Raw genomic sequence first — 19,217 nt, forward strand, 5'->3', positions numbered from 1 at the left:
CCCTTTCTCTAAGGATCTCAAGAGACTTTAAAAAAATTAACTAATTAGAACTTAATTCATTGATCAAAATGTAAGTTCTATGAAGGCTACTATCTATGAGACACTTAGGTTAAAATACATGTTCCTGTTACAGATCACAGTGGAGACATTACCGATTAATGTCAATTAACTCTCAAACAATACCAAAGGTACAAAACGAAGAACTGTCTGCCACAGCACTTTGGCAGGTCATGTAGTGAAGGATTAGGTGTGACGCTTTCTATGATCCCCTCATGTAGCTGAGGCTCTCATAAGTGACAGCACATGGCTGTCAAAAATATTATGGTACCTCAAGGGACAGGAAATACAATACTTAGATATCTCCTGAAAAAATTCAAACCTACACTTTATCAAAGAGAAAGATAAGATCCAAGAAAGGAACTGGAGAATGAATTGAGGGCCATAAACTCCTAGCTGACTTAAGCAGCCTCAGAACAACTGTACCAGTACCTACAGCTCCTGAAAACTGCCTCTAAAAGCATCTCAGAGCACTTATCTGAGCTGTCAGACAGCTGATCCCCAAGCACTATTATAACTAAAGCTGTTCAAAAAATGTCCAACAGAACAGTTTTCTGCTGGAAAATACTGTTTGAAATGTTTCATGGACTGTGCCAATTTCAGCAATATTTCAACTTACTTGCTTGTTTCATTTTGTTCTGAGTTTAGAAGCTGAACCAAAATGATGTTTAAAAATTAACTTTGAATTCAATGTTATATATTATATTATATTACATATACACGCATATAAATACATTTTGACATCAAAACATTTGTAAAAGGATTGTTTCAATGTTTCAGGAAAAAAAATTCAGAATTTCTGATCCTCAATAAGTTTTGAAGTTTCAACTTATCCCAGTTCAGAAAAAGTTTGGTGAAGGGTCTGAACACTGAAATGCTTATCTAAACTTTAAGCAGGTTTCTCAGCCTTATGGTTCCTATCCCAGGAGCACTGGAAGCTCCCTAGAAGTGAGGGGGGGGCCCCCACTGGTTGCCAGAACTTGGCCCCACCCTGCCCCTTCCCCTGAGGCCCTGCTCATTCCTCTCCACCTCCTCGCCCTTAAGGGGGGTAAAAAGTGATGGGGCCATGGCCCCCTGCCCCCCACCCCATTCTGGTGCCCCCGTCCCATTCCAGCCCTCACTGGAAAAGAGAGTAAATGCTCCATGCAAGGCTCAAGAAAAATCTAAAAATAAATATTAAAAACTGCACAGTCCATCTGGCAAGGTCTGCTAGAGGAGAGAGAAAGAACTGGCAAGAGTAATCTGGAAAATTCCCCTTTCACAGGGGAATGAAATCACTCAGCATCCTAGCATTACTGTCTCCAGCTTCTGGCAATGTATCACTGCACTGAATGTCTGGAGTTGGTATAAAAGCATGTCAGGAGAAGAATTATTAGCAATATTTTTGGACTTGGTATTCAGCATTGGAAGAAGAATTCTCTTGCAAATGACAGAGTGATGACATGCAGCTCATTAAAAAATAAGTGTTTTTTATTATAGATGCCTATATATGCAAAACTAGCCTGATCAAAATATACAGTGTTGTCTGATTGGCGTTGATTGTTCATACCTCATTGACCGTAACAACTGAATGAAGTACCAAAATGCCATCATAACATTACAGGCCAAGATTTTCCAAAAGGAAAAGGAAACCTGCATTTAGATTCCTATATTCTTACTAGAGACCAAAATAAATGGCTTGATACTCAAAGGGGCTGAGTGCCCACTGACAACAATTTTGCCACAATATCATTTCAAAAAAATACAACAACTGAGTTAACAGCCAGTGTATGCCAATATATCTTGCTAGCACCTCTCTGAAGCTACTATCTTGTTCTCCAAAATCTCAACTCAAAAGACAGAAAGAAGCTGTTTGTGAAGAAAAATCTCAAAACTGTGTAGGACGTGTAACCAACGTAGAGAGGTCTATGTGAATCTGTAGAGGGCATGGAACAATACCCCCACTTGATTTCCCCCAATCAAGAAAGAGCCAAGCCCAAGGAGCCTAGCAATGCCCTGGGCATATACAAGCCCCACCAAGAGGGAGCAAAGGAGCCCAGCTGAGCTCAGAGAGCTGCACAATCATGTTTTGAACATCTGTAGGATCTACTATGAATAGAGTCTTGTTTTGACAACTTAAATGGGGGGAGCTTATTTTGTGGACAAAGTTTGGAAAAGTACAACCTTTTTTCCCCTGCAATCTAGCCTCTGAAAAGAATGAATTACATACCTGAACTGAAGGCAATGCAACTTCTGCGTAAGGCTGTGCATATTGGCATTGGGATCTTATTTGGTTTTCCTTTATTAGAAATGCAGCCAACTGCATACATGATCTACAAATTGAGTATGCCCTCACCTGAAGTCAACAGCACCCAATACTGCAAATCAGAGCAAGACTCCTGGAGAGGTGACTGTCAAGAGTTCTTAGCATTCTTCCCATTACCACAAGCTGACCTAGATCCTAAACATGGTTGTGCATTACGTAAGAGAGCCGGTGGGGGGGGCGGGGAGGGGGGAATGTGGAAAGAGTATCCACTGAGGTGTAGGTGCTGTAGCACATCCTGCTCCAGGCCATGTCAAAGAACCAGGAAAGTTCCCCCTTATGTGCCTTGTCACATCGAAGGCTATGTTCTGCACAACATTGCTCCCGCATACATCTGTGCTCTTGTCTCTTATGTCCTACTTTGCCCACTTCAACAGTGATGCCAGTCCCTCCTCTTCCTTTGTTTCTTTCTCCCACTCCTTTTCATGCCACCTTTTAGGCCTGAAACAACCTCTCTGGCCAGGGTGCCAGGTTCCCTCCCTCTCTTTATTCAAACACTAGATCATCCTGATTTCACTTTTTAAAAATACATCCATCCTCTCGGTCTCCCAGTGGGGTTTCTTTTGGTGTGTGCGTGCTTGTTTGTTTTGTTTGCTGTGGGTTGTTTTTTGTTATTGTTGTTGTTGTTGAGGGGAGGTTGTTTGTTAGTTAGATCTTTGTCTACGTTTTAGGCTATAAGATGTTTGGGACAAGAACTGTGTCTATTTGCCTCTTGTACAGAATCAAATACTTTGTCAGTGCTTAATTAAAAATAAAATAAATATTGCCTATTGACTAGGCAATGTTGTGTTGCACACCGTAAGCGTCTTGCCACAAACACAAATCATTTGCACAATAGTGTTATGGTGCCGCTGGCTGTGTGCAGCGTTGTACATGTAACCCAAACCCAGCTTCTTGCAGATATCACGGCATGACATCTGTAATGTTAACTGCTGAAATGCATGCAGCTGGATGGGATGGTTGAATAGCCACACAGTCAGTAAACCAGTGATTAAGGCAATCATGGACCAGATTGACGGCTGGTGTGACTGTGTTTAAATGATCAGAAACCACTGTCAGTACCATGGAAAAGCACCACCAGATGTGAAATGCTATGCAGAAGTGTTAATATACCCAAAATAAAAAGACACAGATGGACTAACTGTGGGCGATGTGTGTGTCTCTTTGCTCTGTGATAGTTACAGGGAGTTCCCCAGCTGTGAGCCCACACACATTGCTCCAGACACAGACAGCTAAACAGTTTCCCACAGACTGGGGCGTCAAGGTTATGAAGCCCTGCTCAAGGCAACCAGATCACTCCTAAATGCTGTCAGCCATTGACACGTGAGGCTACGTGTATTGTAGAGCAGTTTACAAGCAACGGGGGGAAGGGCATAGGGATGAGGACAGCATCCGGTGATCACAGATCACATGGAAGCAGTGTAGGCCGCAGCACTCTTAAAACAAGGGGTCAGCCAGTGCCAGGCATAGTCCCCAGTTAGCCCAGATGCACTTACAAAAGCATTGCAGCTGGCTAGGCAGAACTCACACCAGGCCACAGCGCAGCTGTAACCCATGGCAACCCCACCCGAGTGATATACTACACACAGATGAGCAAACCTATTTACCCCACCCCCATCCCCAATTCCTGAGCCTTTGCTCACCAAGCTAAACCAGCCTCTGATCACACCTTCTCCCCATGCTTTATGGCATTGGCCCAACTGCAAATGCAGACTACGGATGCCCATCTTCTTTGAGGTGCGGTCTGTGCTGATGAGCACCACGCTGACCTAAGTCAAAAGGGGCAAATTACTCATTGTAATGCCCACAAATTCCATCTTCACACAGGACCCTTTGGAGCCGTCTCACCTCCCTACACAGCATCATTTAGCCATGTAACCTCCCTTCATCTTTTGATCCATAAATGCTAAACTTACTGACCATTTTTCATATTCACCCTATATCTGCAGGTGTTAATTGTTCAGTGTTGTACCCAAGATAGAAAATATGAAATCCAGTCCCTGGCTTTGATACAAAATACAAGCGTAATTCTTCAGAGATTCTAGGTTTCACTTTTTTCCTTCCTCAGCAATGTGTAATTACCCTGTAAAATCCTGTCCCTACCACCATCCACCCTGGAGTTGCTCAATTCTCTCTTTAACTAACAGCAGCCTCCTCAGGGCGAGTATTGCTTCTAGCTTTATGACACAGCTTATCTATCAGGCCAAAAATACACTCAGGCCTTCAAACAAGGATCCCATTGGACCCCCCCTAACCAAAGCACACATACACCTCCTAGGTGAAAAGGATTTTTTTTTAAATAAAAAAGGAAAAAAGTTAGTTCCCTAACAGAGGAAGACAGCTGAGACCGGGCACAGACGGTCTTAAGAGCAGACAATTAACATGAAGACAACATTGACACAGCCATCCAACTGCTCAGGATTCCTTCCCAGCTTAGAAAATAAAATAAAGAATGGAAACATCTGGATTGGTGGTTTAGTGGCAGGGAACATACAGCCATGCGAAGGCTTTCTTTCATCATTCACTTCCTGCACCAGCAGCAAGGAGGGGCCAGAATGTTCACTCACTATAGATACGTGGATGTGCATCTCGGTTCATGCTCAAGTGGCAGGAGGAGTGGAGTTAACAAGTTGCGAGACAACTAACATCCAGGCCTTCTTACAAGGGTAGGGTGGGGGTGGGAAGAAGAGAAAGTTTCTCCAATTCTGGGCTTATAGGGTCGGTGTTAAGCGAGGTGGGAGGGTCTCCGAGCTGCAGCCCAAATGCCAGACTGCAATTAAACAGCCCCTTAATTTGATCCCCGTGAGCCCAAGTCAGCTGGCATGGCCAGCCATGGGGTTTTTATTACTGCGTAGACATGCCCAGAGGGGCCATCATCCCACTCATGCTCACTCCCCCTCTAAAATGAAAAGAGAAGACCCACAAAATGATACTTTGCAGATACTTAAAATAGTTTTTGAAATAAATCCATTCCACAGAAGGAATGCTAATGCCCGCCCCTGGGGGAGACTGAAATGAAGACGTCAGGGTTTGCTAGTTTTTAATCCGAAGTATAATCATGGTAGTAGGAGGCAGAATACATCCAATCAGACCACTGAGTCCATCCCACCCCAACGGCAAGGATGCCTGAGAGAGGGTGCATCAGACATGATCATACCATACTGGATTTAAGTCAACAGGTCAAGAATTCCCACTTACTATCATGGATAGTTAAGCAGTGTTAGTTTTGTTGGCCAAATTCCTCCCTGTGAAAACACACAAGGGTTACACCAGAGATGAATTCGGCCCATTCTTCCCGTAATGCATTCAGTGAAAGCAGAGGGTCATTGTTAGGCAAGCTCCAGTCTTAGGAGACCACGTCAACATATCCCCAAATGTAGTGAACAAAATTCTGCTCCAGTCTATTAGAAGATTACCTCCATTGAGTTTTGTTCATCCTTTGAGTGACCAGATAAGGCGGCTTCACTCTATTGGCAAATGTAATTATCAAGGGCCAAATGTTACTCCAATGGGAGTAAACAGGTTTTGCACAAGATACTCAAGGGAGAAGTAAAACAGAACTTTTTATTCAGGCCACAGAGCATCAAGCTGGCTGGGCCACAGCAACTTGTCCCTGAGGTCACCTTACAAGGGGTGTTTTTTGCCAATGGATGCATGTAGAGGGAAGTTCTGGTGGCCAGCTGGCCTAGTGGTCAGCTCATGGCCTTACAGTTTCTGCCACTCTAGTCATCCAGAGCGGACTCCAGCTGCAGCCTCATTTACCCCCTTGTGCTCTGATTGGTCCCTCAGAGCTTGGTTACTACCAAGGAGCTTGCAGATGACAGGGGAAAACAAGGTAGGGGGACTGAGGCCCACCCACTCCACTGGGCCCTGACCCAGGGCCTCAGGGGACTCTCAAAGTGTCCAGCCCAGTTGCTGAGCTACCCCAAAATTGTGTTTCCCCTGAGTCACTTCCTCCTAGTCTGGAGTGCCTCAGTTTGGCACATGATCACAGGCTTAGTAGGCTCCCCTCAGTTTCTTAGCATCCAGTTCAGTCAGGCCCTAAGAGAGGGACTTCAACTCTGACTGGCACAGGGACCCGAGATTTTGCTGCTAGAGCAGCCTTCACAAAGCCATTGCCACTCCCTGAACAGCTCTCAGCATCAGTCTTGCTTCTTTGTGCCATATAGAGCTAATTCCTCCCTTCTCCTGGGCTACCAGTGTCCTTTTAAACTGTTCCTCCACAAAGAACATGCCTCCCAAGCCCAGCGTTGCTCTATTCCCTGCCCTGATTCAGTGTGGGCCTCATTACAATCCACATAGCTGTGAGCTCACTGGCCACACTCCCTCCCCCAGCCTACCCCAAACCCCCTCCTCACTGTGGTGCGGTGCAGCACAGAGAACCAACATGGAGCACTGATCCATGGTGCACAGAACCTGACAGAACCCCAGCATCATCTCCCACATGCTCCAGGCAACAAAGTCCATGCCATTCCACCATTTTTTCAGACCTTATGAACTCATGTGGAGGGGGGCTGGGTTTGCCCCTAATGGAATAAAAGATATACACCAGATCTAAAACCATTCATAAATACTATTTATAATTAATTAGCGGATGTCTGGGCAGCATTCGCAGATACAACATGTTAGATGAGTGCTGAGTATCATTACAATTTTTTAGAAAATATGGGGAAGCCAAATGGGATCAACATCCCAGCAATTCACTCATTATACTAGAACTAGCTCAAATAAGATTCCTTTCCTACCCTCTTAAAGTGCTAACAAAATTGAACATAAGATTCTTGGAGCTTCAAAAGTGTCCTTCTGACTCCCCCTGGTGGTTAAAGAAAAATCTTATCTTCCCTGTGTCCAGATGAGTACTGATGCATCTGAAGAAGTGAGGTTTTTACCCACGAAAGCTTATGCTCAAATAATCTGTTAGTCTTTAAGGTGCCACCGGACTCCTTGTTGTTTTTGTGGATACAGACTAACACGGCTACCCCCTGATACCTGTAACAAGACAGTGCAGGTGTATGTATAGCATGTTTCCCTTAAGGGCCATATACTTCTCTCAAACTGCATGCACAACTCCCCTGGGCATTAATGGAAGTTCTGGTTGAGGAATGAAGACAGACCACAACTACATTTGTGTTCTCCTTATAATCATTCTTAAAGACACAGGAGCCAGCTTTTCTGCTTTGAATACTTGTTTACATGCGTTCCACTTCCGGTGCGCGTGCACCACCGGAGACCAGAGGGCTCTGACAGCCAGCAGTGCTCATTGGTAGCCCCTGCTCCCCTGATGACCTACAGCCCCTAGCCCTTTGAGGGTAGCCAGGGGGCAGAGCAACCAACTGACCCTCAGTTCCTTTTAACCACTCCTGGCTGTGAGATGGATCCAGGTAGCAGTGTCGACTCTTTTTTCCAAATGCAAATTTTATTACAATTTTGTAAATGGTTAATTACTGTTTTCGATGAGGTATTTAGCATAGTGATTAGTGTAACGCTTTTAGGAAGTGTTAGCTTTTTCTGGGTTAGTTTTTGCTCTGTACAAGGGAATCAGGTGTGATGTTGCCCCCCACCAAAAAACTGTAAATTTTGAGAGTCCTCTATGAAAAGTGTCCCAATGATGGCTTTAATCTCCAGAGTTCTGCCTGCTCCTGCCTCTGTGGCGGCTGCGAGCAGTGACAGGCATCGCTCCTCTGAGGAGCACAGAGGAAGATCTCCTCACAAGACCTCCTCAGAGAGCAAAGGGGTTGGTTCACCCTTTGCTGTCTCCAGGAAGAAGAGAAGCAGCCCCTCGCTCCTCCTCTCAGTGGGAGGCAGCAGCCTAGAAGGCTTCACAGGTGTCCATGTTTGCTGCTGTCTGCTGCCAGCTCCTCTGCTCTCTGGGTCAGCTCCAAGCTGTCAGCCTGCACCACCAGCTCATTGTGAGGTTGCCCATCCTCCAACACCCAGCTCAGTGATAGACTCCTGCCGTGCTGACTTGTGCTCATCCTCCAACACCCAGCTCAGCGATAGACTCCTGCCGTGCTGGCTTGTGCTCATCCTCCAACACCCAGCTCAGCGATAGACTCCTGCCGTGCTGACTTGTGCTCATCCTCCAACACCCAGCTCAGCGATAGACTCCTGCCGTGCTGACTTGTGCTCATCCTCCAACACCCAGCTCAGCGATAGACTCCTGCCGTGCTGACTTGTGCTCATCCTCCAACACCCAGCTCAGCGATAGACTCCTGCCGTGCTGACTTGTGCTCATCCTCCAACACCCAGCTCAGCGATAGACTCCTGCCGTGCTGACTTGTGCTCATCCTCCAACACCCAGCTCAGCGATAGACTCCTGCCGTGCTGACTTGTGCTCATCCTCCAACACCCAGCTCAGCGATAGACTCCTGCCGTGCTGACTTGTGCTCATCCTCCAACACCCAGCTCAGCGATAGACTCCTGCCGTGCTGACTTGTGCTCATCCTCCAACACCCAGCTCAGTTACGGACCCCTGCAGCGCTGACTTGTGCTCATCCTCCAACACCCAGCTCAGTGATAGACTTCCTGCAGCGCTGACTTGTGCTCATCCTCCAACACCCAGCTCAGTGATAGACTTCCTGCCGTGCTGACTTGTGCCCATCCTCCAACACCCAGCTCAGTGATAGACTCCTGCCGTGCTGACTTGTGCTCATCCTCCAACACCCAGCTCAGCGATAGACTCCTGCCGTGCTGACTTGTGCTCATCCTCCAACACCCAGCTCAGCGATAGACTCCTGCCGTGCTGACTTGTGCTCATCCTCCAACACCCAGCTCAGTGATAGACTCCTGCCGTGCTGACTTGTGCTCATCCTCCAACACCCAGCTCAGTTACGGACCCCTGCAGCGCTGACTTGTGCTCATCCTCCAACACCCAGCTCAGTGATAGACTTCCTGCAGCGCTGACTTGTGCTCATCCTCCAACACCCAGCTCAGTTACGGACCCCTGCAGCGCTGACTTGTGCTCATCCTCCAACACCCAGCTCAGCGATAGACTCCTGCTGTGCTGACTTGTGCTCATCCTCCAACACCCAGCTCAGCGATAGACTCCTGCTGTGCTGACTTGTGCTCATCCTCCAACACCCAGCTCAGTGATAGACTCCTGCCGTGCTGACTTGTGCTCATCCTCCAACACCCAGCTCAGCGATAGACTCCTGCCGTGCTGACTTGTGCTCATCCTCCAACACCCAGCTCAGCGATAGACTCCTGCCGTGCTGACTTGTGCTCATCCTCCAACACCCAGCTCAGTGATAGACTTCCTGCAGCGCTGACTTGTGCTCATCCTCCAACACCCAGCTCAGTGATAGACTTCCTGCTGTGCTGACTTGTGCTCATCCTCCAACACCCAGCTCAGTGATAGACTTCCTGCAGCGCTGACTTGTGCTCATCCTCCAACACCCAGCTCAGTGATAGACTTCCTGCTGTGCTGACTTGTGCTCATCCTCCAACACCCAGCTCAGCGATAGACTCCTGCCGTGCTGACTTGTGCTCATCCTCCAACACCCAGCTCAGTGATAGACTCCTGCCGTGCTGACTTGTGCTCATCCTCCAACACCCAGCTCAGTTACGGACCCCTGCAGCGCTGACTTGCTCCAGGCGTGCTCAGGGCAGCACTGTCTGTGCCTTTGCATTTGGAGCCTGCTGCTGTGGCTGCTTTTAACACAGCAGCTCTGACTCCTCCAGCAGCAGAGCTATCTCCAGGCAGCAGGGGCTTTGTTATTACCAGGCCAGCCCACGGCACCGCACCACTTGGGGCCGACGTCTATGGCACACAGTGATTTGGCCATTTCCATGCAGTCCGATGCCCCCTTATTAGATGTTTCTATCAATCAGGGGATGCTTTGCAAGTCACATGCGGGTTATTGTGGTCCCCATCCCCAACCCCCAATCGAGCCCAGTCCATCCCCTCCCTTAGAAGAGGAGGATGGGTATTCCTATTCTGAGAGTGGGGATGTTTCACCCACTTACTTTTTGAGGGTACTTTTTTATGACCAATGTATGTTTGAAAGTCAGGCAAGACATATGGGTAAACCTAGGCATGTTCAAAATTGGTACCCTCACCTCACTCATGTTGTCCTCTAGGCTATTTATTTTTAAACACAGAATAAAAGCATGGCCCAACATATTGGCACTGGAAGTGCAGCGTTTTTATAGGACATTCTATAGAAACATCACACATTTTGATCTCTGCTGTCCTGCTTAAAATTGTAGACAGATGTATTCTGTTATAGCTACCTACACCAGATGTTATATTACAGAAAGTGAACGCTTGGGAATGTTAGTTGAAACCAATGTATACTCTGCACTGTGGAACATCCTCTGGTGACAACGCTTATCCCCTTTGGCAAGGAGGGGACGTAAGAACAGCTTTCTGATGTTTTGGGCAAACTATGAGAGGTAAGTAAAATGGTCCTTTTTACACCAGCATGCTAAAGGTGGGCAAATCTGGGCTGTGACATATTCATGACAGTTGTGCTAGGCTGCAGTGGGATATAGCTTTGGACACTAAAGACCTGGTTTTCAAATAATAAGATGCACAAAGATGTGTGCAACACTGTATCTATACCCAGCAGCCAACATCTTGGCAAGAATCTTTTGGGGGTTTACCAACTCCACCTCTTTAATTGTTCAGTTAAGCAACATGAGGCAGTCTTTGCCCAAGAGGAGCAGAGTGCATTGTTTCGGCTTCAATTTTAATTCTGAAAAAGATACAGCCAGACTGACTTTTAAACTCTTATTGGCCATAAGGGACAAAAGTCACCACAATCCTCAGTAAGTGAGAACATTGCTTAGGACTGGGTAAGTGCTAATAGCTAATTTGCATAATTATAAAAACACTTTACATTAGTTAAGCTAAAACAAGATTGCTGCACACCTCATTAAACTAAGGGGCGGGCAAGTAGCTGCCTTCAGCATGGACAACTCCACAAGTCAGCAAGCAGTAAAAGGGTTCCAGGAGTGAACAGCCCTTTCACGCTCGGAGCCAAATATACAACCTTAACCGCATACCTGAGCTTCACAACCCAGCCGGAAACATTTTTGGATGTTCGACACTCTTAACTCCTGCAAGTTAGCTCATTGCCATCAAAAGATAAATGTACCAGAGACCAGAACATGGCCCAGATTTTGCCAAAACAGGCCCAAATCCAGCAAAACATCCATGTGCTTAATTTAAAGCATGTGAGTAGTTCCATTGACTTCAATGAGATTACTCACATGCTTGAAGATAAATATGTGCTTAAGTACTTTGCTCTGCAGGGGACAAAATGCGCAACATCTTGGTGGATCCAGTCCATAAAGCTAGAAACTTAGCTCCATCACCACATCCAAAGCACAATGTCAGTCTGAGAGCTTCACCATTGTTTGAAGTCAGTCACATTTCCCAGACAGAGCCAAAAGTGGAGGTATCGACATGGATTTTTTTTTTAAGTAGAGCTAGAAAGATGAAAGGAATGAACAGAGATGCTCATATATTACCATGAGTTTGATACAAGTACCTAGACAGGTAGATTAGATTAATACAATTATATTCGATTTTATATTCTTGGGAGCAGAGATGGTCATTTATTATGTTTGTAGAACACCTAGCACAATGGGGCCCAACCTGGTTGTGACCTTTTAGTTTCTACCACAATATAAACGTTAAATAAAAAATAATTAACATAATATAATTTAAATTGTTGACCGACAGACTAGACAGACCATAAGGGGGAACAATAAAGAAGGAAATTTTGCAAAAATTTCTCTATTGTCATAGTTGAAATACAAAAGTGTGTTTAGCAGAATTCTTTTCACTAACAAGCCCAAGCAAGTTGGAGCACAGACTAATCTCAGGATAACATTCACATAAATGTATAAACTATAGTATTTTTATTTCCCCTCATTTATTATTCAGAGCTTTCCTTTGCCTTGAGAGGAAGTTTAGGGTGACCAGATCAGCAAGTGTAAAAAATTGGGATGGGAGTGGGGGGGTAATAGGAGCCTATTTAAGAAAAAGCCCCCAAAATTGGGACTGTCCCTATAAAATCGGGCCATCTGGTCACCCTAGGGAAGTTAGGAGTGTTTTATAGTCTTAAATCTATGGTGACTATCGGAACTGAGCTGCAGTCGGAAAGACTGTATTGATTGATGATCTTACTCTTTCGTCTGCAGATTTGGGAGGATGGATCCTATGAAAAAGGAGATCTGGTTATTTCTAGACCACTGCTGTGAACAAGCAGCCACTGGAGAACTGAGATTTAGAAAGTCAGGAATGAACAGTGTTATTTTTAGGTGTCTGCTCCATTTCTCCCGTTCTCACCCTGCATACCCTGTGGAGCAAGCACATTTTAAGAAGCACCATCATTTTTCACTACAGGAGAGCAAAGACTTGTCACAAGAATACTAGTCCCTCAGAATGACTCTAGCCAAGAAGTTTAAAGCTCTCTTATTGGGGGAACATTTCAGTTACATACAAGAAAGTTTAGAAATAAATAATGAAAAATTAGAATGAAGATTTTACAATATAAAACAAAACAAGTTATAAATAATGGAGTGATACAGTCGCAGATGGATCCACCGCAGAAAAATTACACCCCTGTATATTTTAATAAGATTATTTTAGAAAAGATTTCAATCTACTCCAACTCCTCTCTCCCCCTCTTCCCTTTACTCATCCCCCTCCCCCTCCGCCGTGAAATCTTAGCAACTGGGGCAGTGGCTACCAGATGCAGTCACACCTGCCCCAGGCCCAGGGGAATTTAACATCTAACCAAAATCCAACCTGGAAACCTCTGCTTTGGGGGGGCGAGACTTCTCCTATGGCGGCGGCGCAGCAGGGTCCTGCCCTGAAGCTGCCAGTCCGGCCGGCTCTCTGACATACCCGCAGGAGCAGAGCTGGCAGATGCACTTCTTGGCGGGCAGGGTCTTGGGCGGAGTCACGGGAGGAGACATCCCGGCGACGGGCCGGAGCTAGAGCCGCTGTCTCTCCCCGCAGCGGAAAGCTCTGGGACCGAGAGCCGCTCCGGTGGCAGCCCCTCCAAGGGTTTGGTTCGGAGAAAGTTCCCCTAAGCGCCAGGGGCAGGGCTAGAAGCCGGCTTCTCTGCAGCAGGTGAGAACGGCGCTGCGTGAACTACATAGCACAGCTGGTCCGCTTCCCTGCGGCCGCCTCTGCTCTCGAGCCTCTCCTCAATCTCGCTTCTCCGCCAGCCCTCAACAGCACTGCGGGATCCAGGGGATTACAACCTCCCGGTCCCCCAGGGAGCCTTTGTGAGGTCACCAGGGCAAGCCCTAGCGCTCAGCTCTGCTGCCAGCATAGTCCCTACACTGCAGGCAATTAATGACTCCCCTCCCCCTGGGCTGGGCACAAGGAGGCTGGATTGGCACCTGGATAGAACACTTGGGTCTCGTCTACACTACTTAAAAATGTTATGGGGGAGAGAGACACACACTTGTATAGACTGGCCACTAATGGTTTAAGGACCAGTTCTTCTAGACAGTGACGAGGTAGTCACATTTAGGCACTAGCCCACCTACGCTCGCCCCAGCTGGTGGAGCAGGACTGTTGGGTAAGAAAAAATGGAATTTCCTCCTCCAGAGTGGGGAAGTTGAAGTGCAAAGTCTAGGGTAGGCTAAATCACACCTGGAGTTGCAGCTAGCGAGAGATGTTAAGAGTAACAAGAAGGGTTTCTTCAGGTATGTTGGCAACAAGAAGAAAGCCAAGGAAAGTGTGGGCCCCTTAATGAATGAGGGAGGCAACCTAGTGACAGAGGATGTGGGAAAAGCTAATGTACTCAATGCTTTTATTGCCCCTGTCTTCACAAACAAGGTCAGCTCCCAGACTACTGCACTGGGCAGCACAGAATGGGGAGGAGGTGGCCAGCCCTCTGTGGAGAAAGAAGTGGTTCGGGACTATTTAGAAAAGCTGGACGTGCACAAGTCCATGGGGCCGGATGCGCTGCATCCGAGAGTGCTAAAGGAATTGGCGGATGTGATTGCAGAGCCATTGGCCATTATCTTTGAAAACTCATGGTGATCGGGGGAAGTCCCGGAAAACTGGAAAAAGGCTAATGTAGTGCCAATCTTTAAAAAAGGGAAGAAGGAGGATCCTGGGAACTACAGGCCAGTCAGCTTCACCTCAGTCTCTGGAAAAATCATAGAGCAGGTCCTCAAGGAATCAATTCTGAAGCACTTAGAGGAGAGGAAAGTGATCAGGAACAGTCAGCATGGATTCACCAAGGGCAAGTCATGCCTGACTAATCTAATTGCCTTCTATGATGAGATAACTGGTTCTGTGGATGAAGGGAAAGCAGTGGACGTGTTATTCCTTGACTTTAGCAAAGCTTTTGACACGGTCTCCCACAGTATTCTTGTCAGCAAGTTAAAGAAGTATGGGCTGGGGGTGGACGCACTAAAAGGTGGGTAGAAAGTTGGCTAGATTGTCGGGCTCAATGGGTAGTGATCAATGGCTCCATGTCTAGTTGGCAGCCGGTATCTAGCGGAGCGCCCCAAAGGTCGGTCCCGGGCCCAGTTTTGTTCAATATCTTCATTAATGATCTGGAGGATGGTGTGGATTGCACCCTCAGCAAGTTTGCGGATGACACTAAACTGGGAGGAGTGGTAGATACGCTGGAGGGCAGGGATAGGATACAGAGAGACCTAGACAAATTACAGGACTGGGCCAAAAGAAATCTGATGAGGTTCAACAAGGACAAGTGCAGAGTCCTGCACTTAGGATGGAAGAATCCCATGCACCGCTACAGACTAGGGACCGAATGGCTCGGCAGCAGTTCTGTGGAAAAGGACCTCGGGGTGACAGTGGACGAGAAGCTGGATATGAGTCAACAGTGTGCCCTTGTTGCCAAGAAGACCAATGGTATTTTGGGATGTATAAGTAGGGGCATTGCCAACAGATCGAGGGATCAGATTGTTCCCCTCTATTCGTCATTGGTGAGGCCCCATCTGGAGTACTGTGTCCAGTTTAGAGCCCCACACTATAAGAAGAATGTGGAAAAATTGGAGAGAGTCCAGCGGAGGGCAACAAAAATGATTAGGGGACTGGAACACATAACTTATGAGGAGAGGCTGAGGGAACTGGGATTGTTTAGTCTGCAGAAGAGAAGAATGAGGGGGGATTTGATAGCTGCTTTCAACTACCTGAAAGGGGTTCTGAAGAGGATGGCTCTAGACTGTTCTCAGTAGTAGCAGATGACAGAACAAGGAGTAATGGTCTCAAGTTGCAGGGGGGAGGTTGAGGTTGGATATTAGGAAAAACTTTTTCACTAGGAGGGTGGTGAAACACTGGAATGTGTTGCCTAGGGAGGTGGTGGAATCTCCTTCCTTAGAAGTTTTTAAGGTCAGGCTTGATAAAGCCCTGGGTGGGATGATTTAGTTGAGGATTGGTCCTGCTTTGAGCAGGGGGTTGGACTAGATGACCTCCTGAGGTCCCTTCCAACCCTGATATTCTATGATTCAGGTTAGTAAGGCAACTACCATCTTTTCATATGCTGTGTATTTATACCCTCCTGCATTTTCCACTCCATGCATCTAATGAAGTGGGGTTTAGCCCACAAAAGCTTATGCCTAAATACATTTGTTCGTCTCTAAGGTGCCACAAGGACTCCTTGTTGTTTTTGCTGATACAGACTAACACAGCTACCACTCTATAACCTGTCACGCAGGATATAGCAGCAATTCTTAAACTACAGCCACCCTACCTCACCAGGGAGAGGAGATAGAGTGGAAAGTTAGGCAGCGTACATTTCTTGTTTTAAGAAGTCATCTAACTACAGAAGAGTTAGAAAACACGGGGATACAACATTCTTCTGTCCTGAATTGTTGGTGAAGGTATTAGGTACTCAGTAGACATGTTTCTTCCCAAAGAGATAGATACCTGGCAGTAGTGTGTGCACTACACACAGCAACTGAAGTACGCAAGAGCTCATTTGATGTGGAAGAATGCAAAAGGTACATAAAAGTAAAATCACTTATAACCACTTCTCATAAAATCAAATATTGTGTAAAAGAGTCATGCATTTATAACCTAAAGCATAGGATTAAATAAAAAGGCATCAATAAAATATGAACTGACATCTACAGCTGATTATTTCATTGTGGTGGGAATGGAAAGGCTCCCCCACCAGCAAGGACATTCCATAGCTTTGTCTTACAAATAAGTCACTGCAACCTTAATATTACTGCCATATTGTGACTGTGGCAGTAGCCTGCAGTACACACACACACACTATAGTATACATAGCAAAATGCATTTGCGCATAATGTAGTTTAACAATAATGAACCTTTTCTATATTTAAATGTATTAAATATGTAACTTAAACAGTAAATGCACTGGATCAACTATCAATGTAGTACCAGTGCTGGCAATAGGAAATTTGTGTTTGTCAATAAGTTAAGCAGGTATGTTTGAATTCTCCCTTCTCTGTTCAAATTCTTATCCTGCAATCCACCTGCTGCTGATGGCACTCTGAACAGTCCTGACAGCAGCACATGCTGCTCAACTGTTGCAGGGCACAGCTTCTGGCCTCCACCTAGGCTATGTTCTTTTTTAATCTTGATTTGTCACACTAGTTTAATGTAAAGGTAACATCGCTTTGACTATCGAACACCACAGTTACTCTGCTTCCATTAATGATGATGCTGCCAATATAGCAAACATCTAGAGTCTGGACCACACAGTTTATAGGATGAACGGGTTATGCAGTTTTAAAGGTACTTCATATCATATTTCAGATTCTTAGATTAAAGCAACTTTAGTATGGCACCGTTCAGCTTTTTCTTCCATATCCTCACCTTGTAGCCCATCAGTATATCACAAAGCACCAGTACATTGAATGTGACAGTTACACGTTTAATAGCGAACAGTGAGCTAGATTCATGCATCAACAGCGGCAGCTAAATATGGATTACAGAATGAGTGACTGTTTAGATCAATGCATACTGATTTGAAAATTATTGAGTATACACAAGCCCACAATGTACTTTTTTTTTCCAGAGTAACAGCTTCAGCTAGTGAAAGTAGTCTTGCTCTGCTTTCCAAATTCAGACTTAGCAGTCATCAGAATTCACTGTGTAAAGTGGGACTAATGAGTTAATGTGGTAGGAGAAAGTTGATGGCAAAAAGATGGAAATATACTTTTCTGAGATTACATTTTACTTAGCAATTTAGTAGGCGATGGTCATTTGCTAATTCACCTGCCACCACAAAGGCATAATGCAAAATTCACATGGGGGACCCAAGAGCTCAAAGACTTGTATAAAGGGCTTAATTTTTTCACTCTTGCATAGTCTGTTGAAGAGAACTCCATCTTTCCTAGTCCATGGAATGCAGATTTTGAAAAAACAAAACAAGTATGAAGAAATACTTGTGTAAGCATTTTTATAGCAATGGAGAATTATAAGAAGGGAGGCAGCCACACTGTCTGTTCTTAGGCAGGCTGATGGAAAAAAACATGATTAAACAATCCAACCCTTCTAACATGTTTAGGAATTAAAACTTTATATCCAATTGTTTCTCCTGAAGACAAAAAAGATTATCTAGATCTTACTGTGTTTGCTCCAACAGCACCTGCTTGTTTTCTACAAGAAAACCTTATCCAGCAAATCCTGGTCATTTGGTGTCAATTATTTTGACCATTTAAAATGGAAATTCATTTAAACATATCATTTTGTATACTATGAGCACAGTGTTTAAGAATGGTAAAGACAACTCTACAAAGTCCTCAGCTGAATGCCAGACTGGAGCTCAGTTTATGATTTCTAGAGTAAATATGCTGTTAATTCTCTTTATTTCACAGTAATGCAGAGTCACTTTAGATATCTAGTCCCATTTCATTGCCTAGAACACAAGTAGACAAATCTTAGACTGAGGTTGCAGGATGAAGTTTATAAAATTAAATATTTCTGTAACAAGACTGAAAACGGTTTCATTTTAATTAACTATTTAAAAAAGTTTAAATAAACACAAGACAAAGTCAAACATGAAATCTAAAGTTAGACAAAAAAATCCTAAATTACTTTAACCCACAAGTGGATTTCTAATTGGTCTTGTTAGTGAGCTCAGTTACAGTGTTTGTGAGCACTCCTTTGTCCTACTCTTCATATGCCTTTCTTCCACTTGACTCCACTCTCCCTAAATCTTTCCACACTTTGGGGACATGACTGTTCAAGTAGAACTAAAGGCAGAGTTTTAAATCAAGGGGTTTGTTTATGGGAGACCATAGACATCAGTGCTCCATCTTACCAAATTCATTCTCTTCCCTTGCAAGTCAATAAATTAGGCTAAATCATACCCACACCTTGATCTGAATATGCAGAAGTTTTCTGTGGCTTACAATGGACAGGGTAGGATGGATAAAAATTTATCCCCCTTCAGTCCAACCTGGAAAGGTCTCCAGGCCTTTTCTGAATAGCCCCATCATTTCTCCTGACAAACAATGCTATAACCAAGGGTACCACCAGTGGAATCATGCTGCTGTGGAGTTAGAGTACCAGAGCTGGTGCCCCAACAAGGGCCTCCATAAAATAAACCTGACAAGTCAGATTGGGAGGCAAACGTCATTCCCAAACAGGGAATTGCGTAGGAGGCGGCCTTTAAAAGAATCCATCCTCTTTCTTCTACAAAGTCCCTTCACAATTTGTGTGGTAATTAAAGTTCCAATTTTGCTAGACTTCAAAAATTAAAGGATGATATCCTTCACACCTTATAATGCACATGGTTAAATGTCATTTTTCAACAGGGTCCTTGACTAGTTTTTTTATTTTTATTTAATACTTCAGATTAAAATGTGAACTGTTTTAGGAAGTCGCGTCAGCCTCAGGCGTTTCAGTGTGCATTACTTAACCACACAATCCAACAAAATGTTT

The 19,217-nt window shown here is 45.2% G+C and overlaps 1 protein-coding gene across 1 annotated transcript in view; it reads right to left on the reverse strand.

The window, feature by feature from the left end:
• SAXO1 (stabilizer of axonemal microtubules 1) overlaps positions 1 to 13,288 on the reverse strand; it is a 57,085-nt gene extending 43,797 nt beyond the window's left edge. Inside the window, exon 1 of the mRNA XM_078853008.1 lies at positions 13,218 to 13,288. Coding sequence (XP_078709134.1) covers positions 13,218 to 13,288 — 71 coding nt within the window. The remainder of the gene's footprint in view (positions 1 to 13,217) is intronic.
• Between the last annotated feature and the right edge of the window lie 5,929 nt (positions 13,289 to 19,217).

Source organism: Lepidochelys kempii, chromosome 5 (assembly GCF_965140285.1).
Source record: "Lepidochelys kempii isolate rLepKem1 chromosome 5, rLepKem1.hap1, whole genome shotgun sequence".
Classification (NCBI taxonomy): Eukaryota; Metazoa; Chordata; order Testudines; family Cheloniidae; genus Lepidochelys; species Lepidochelys kempii.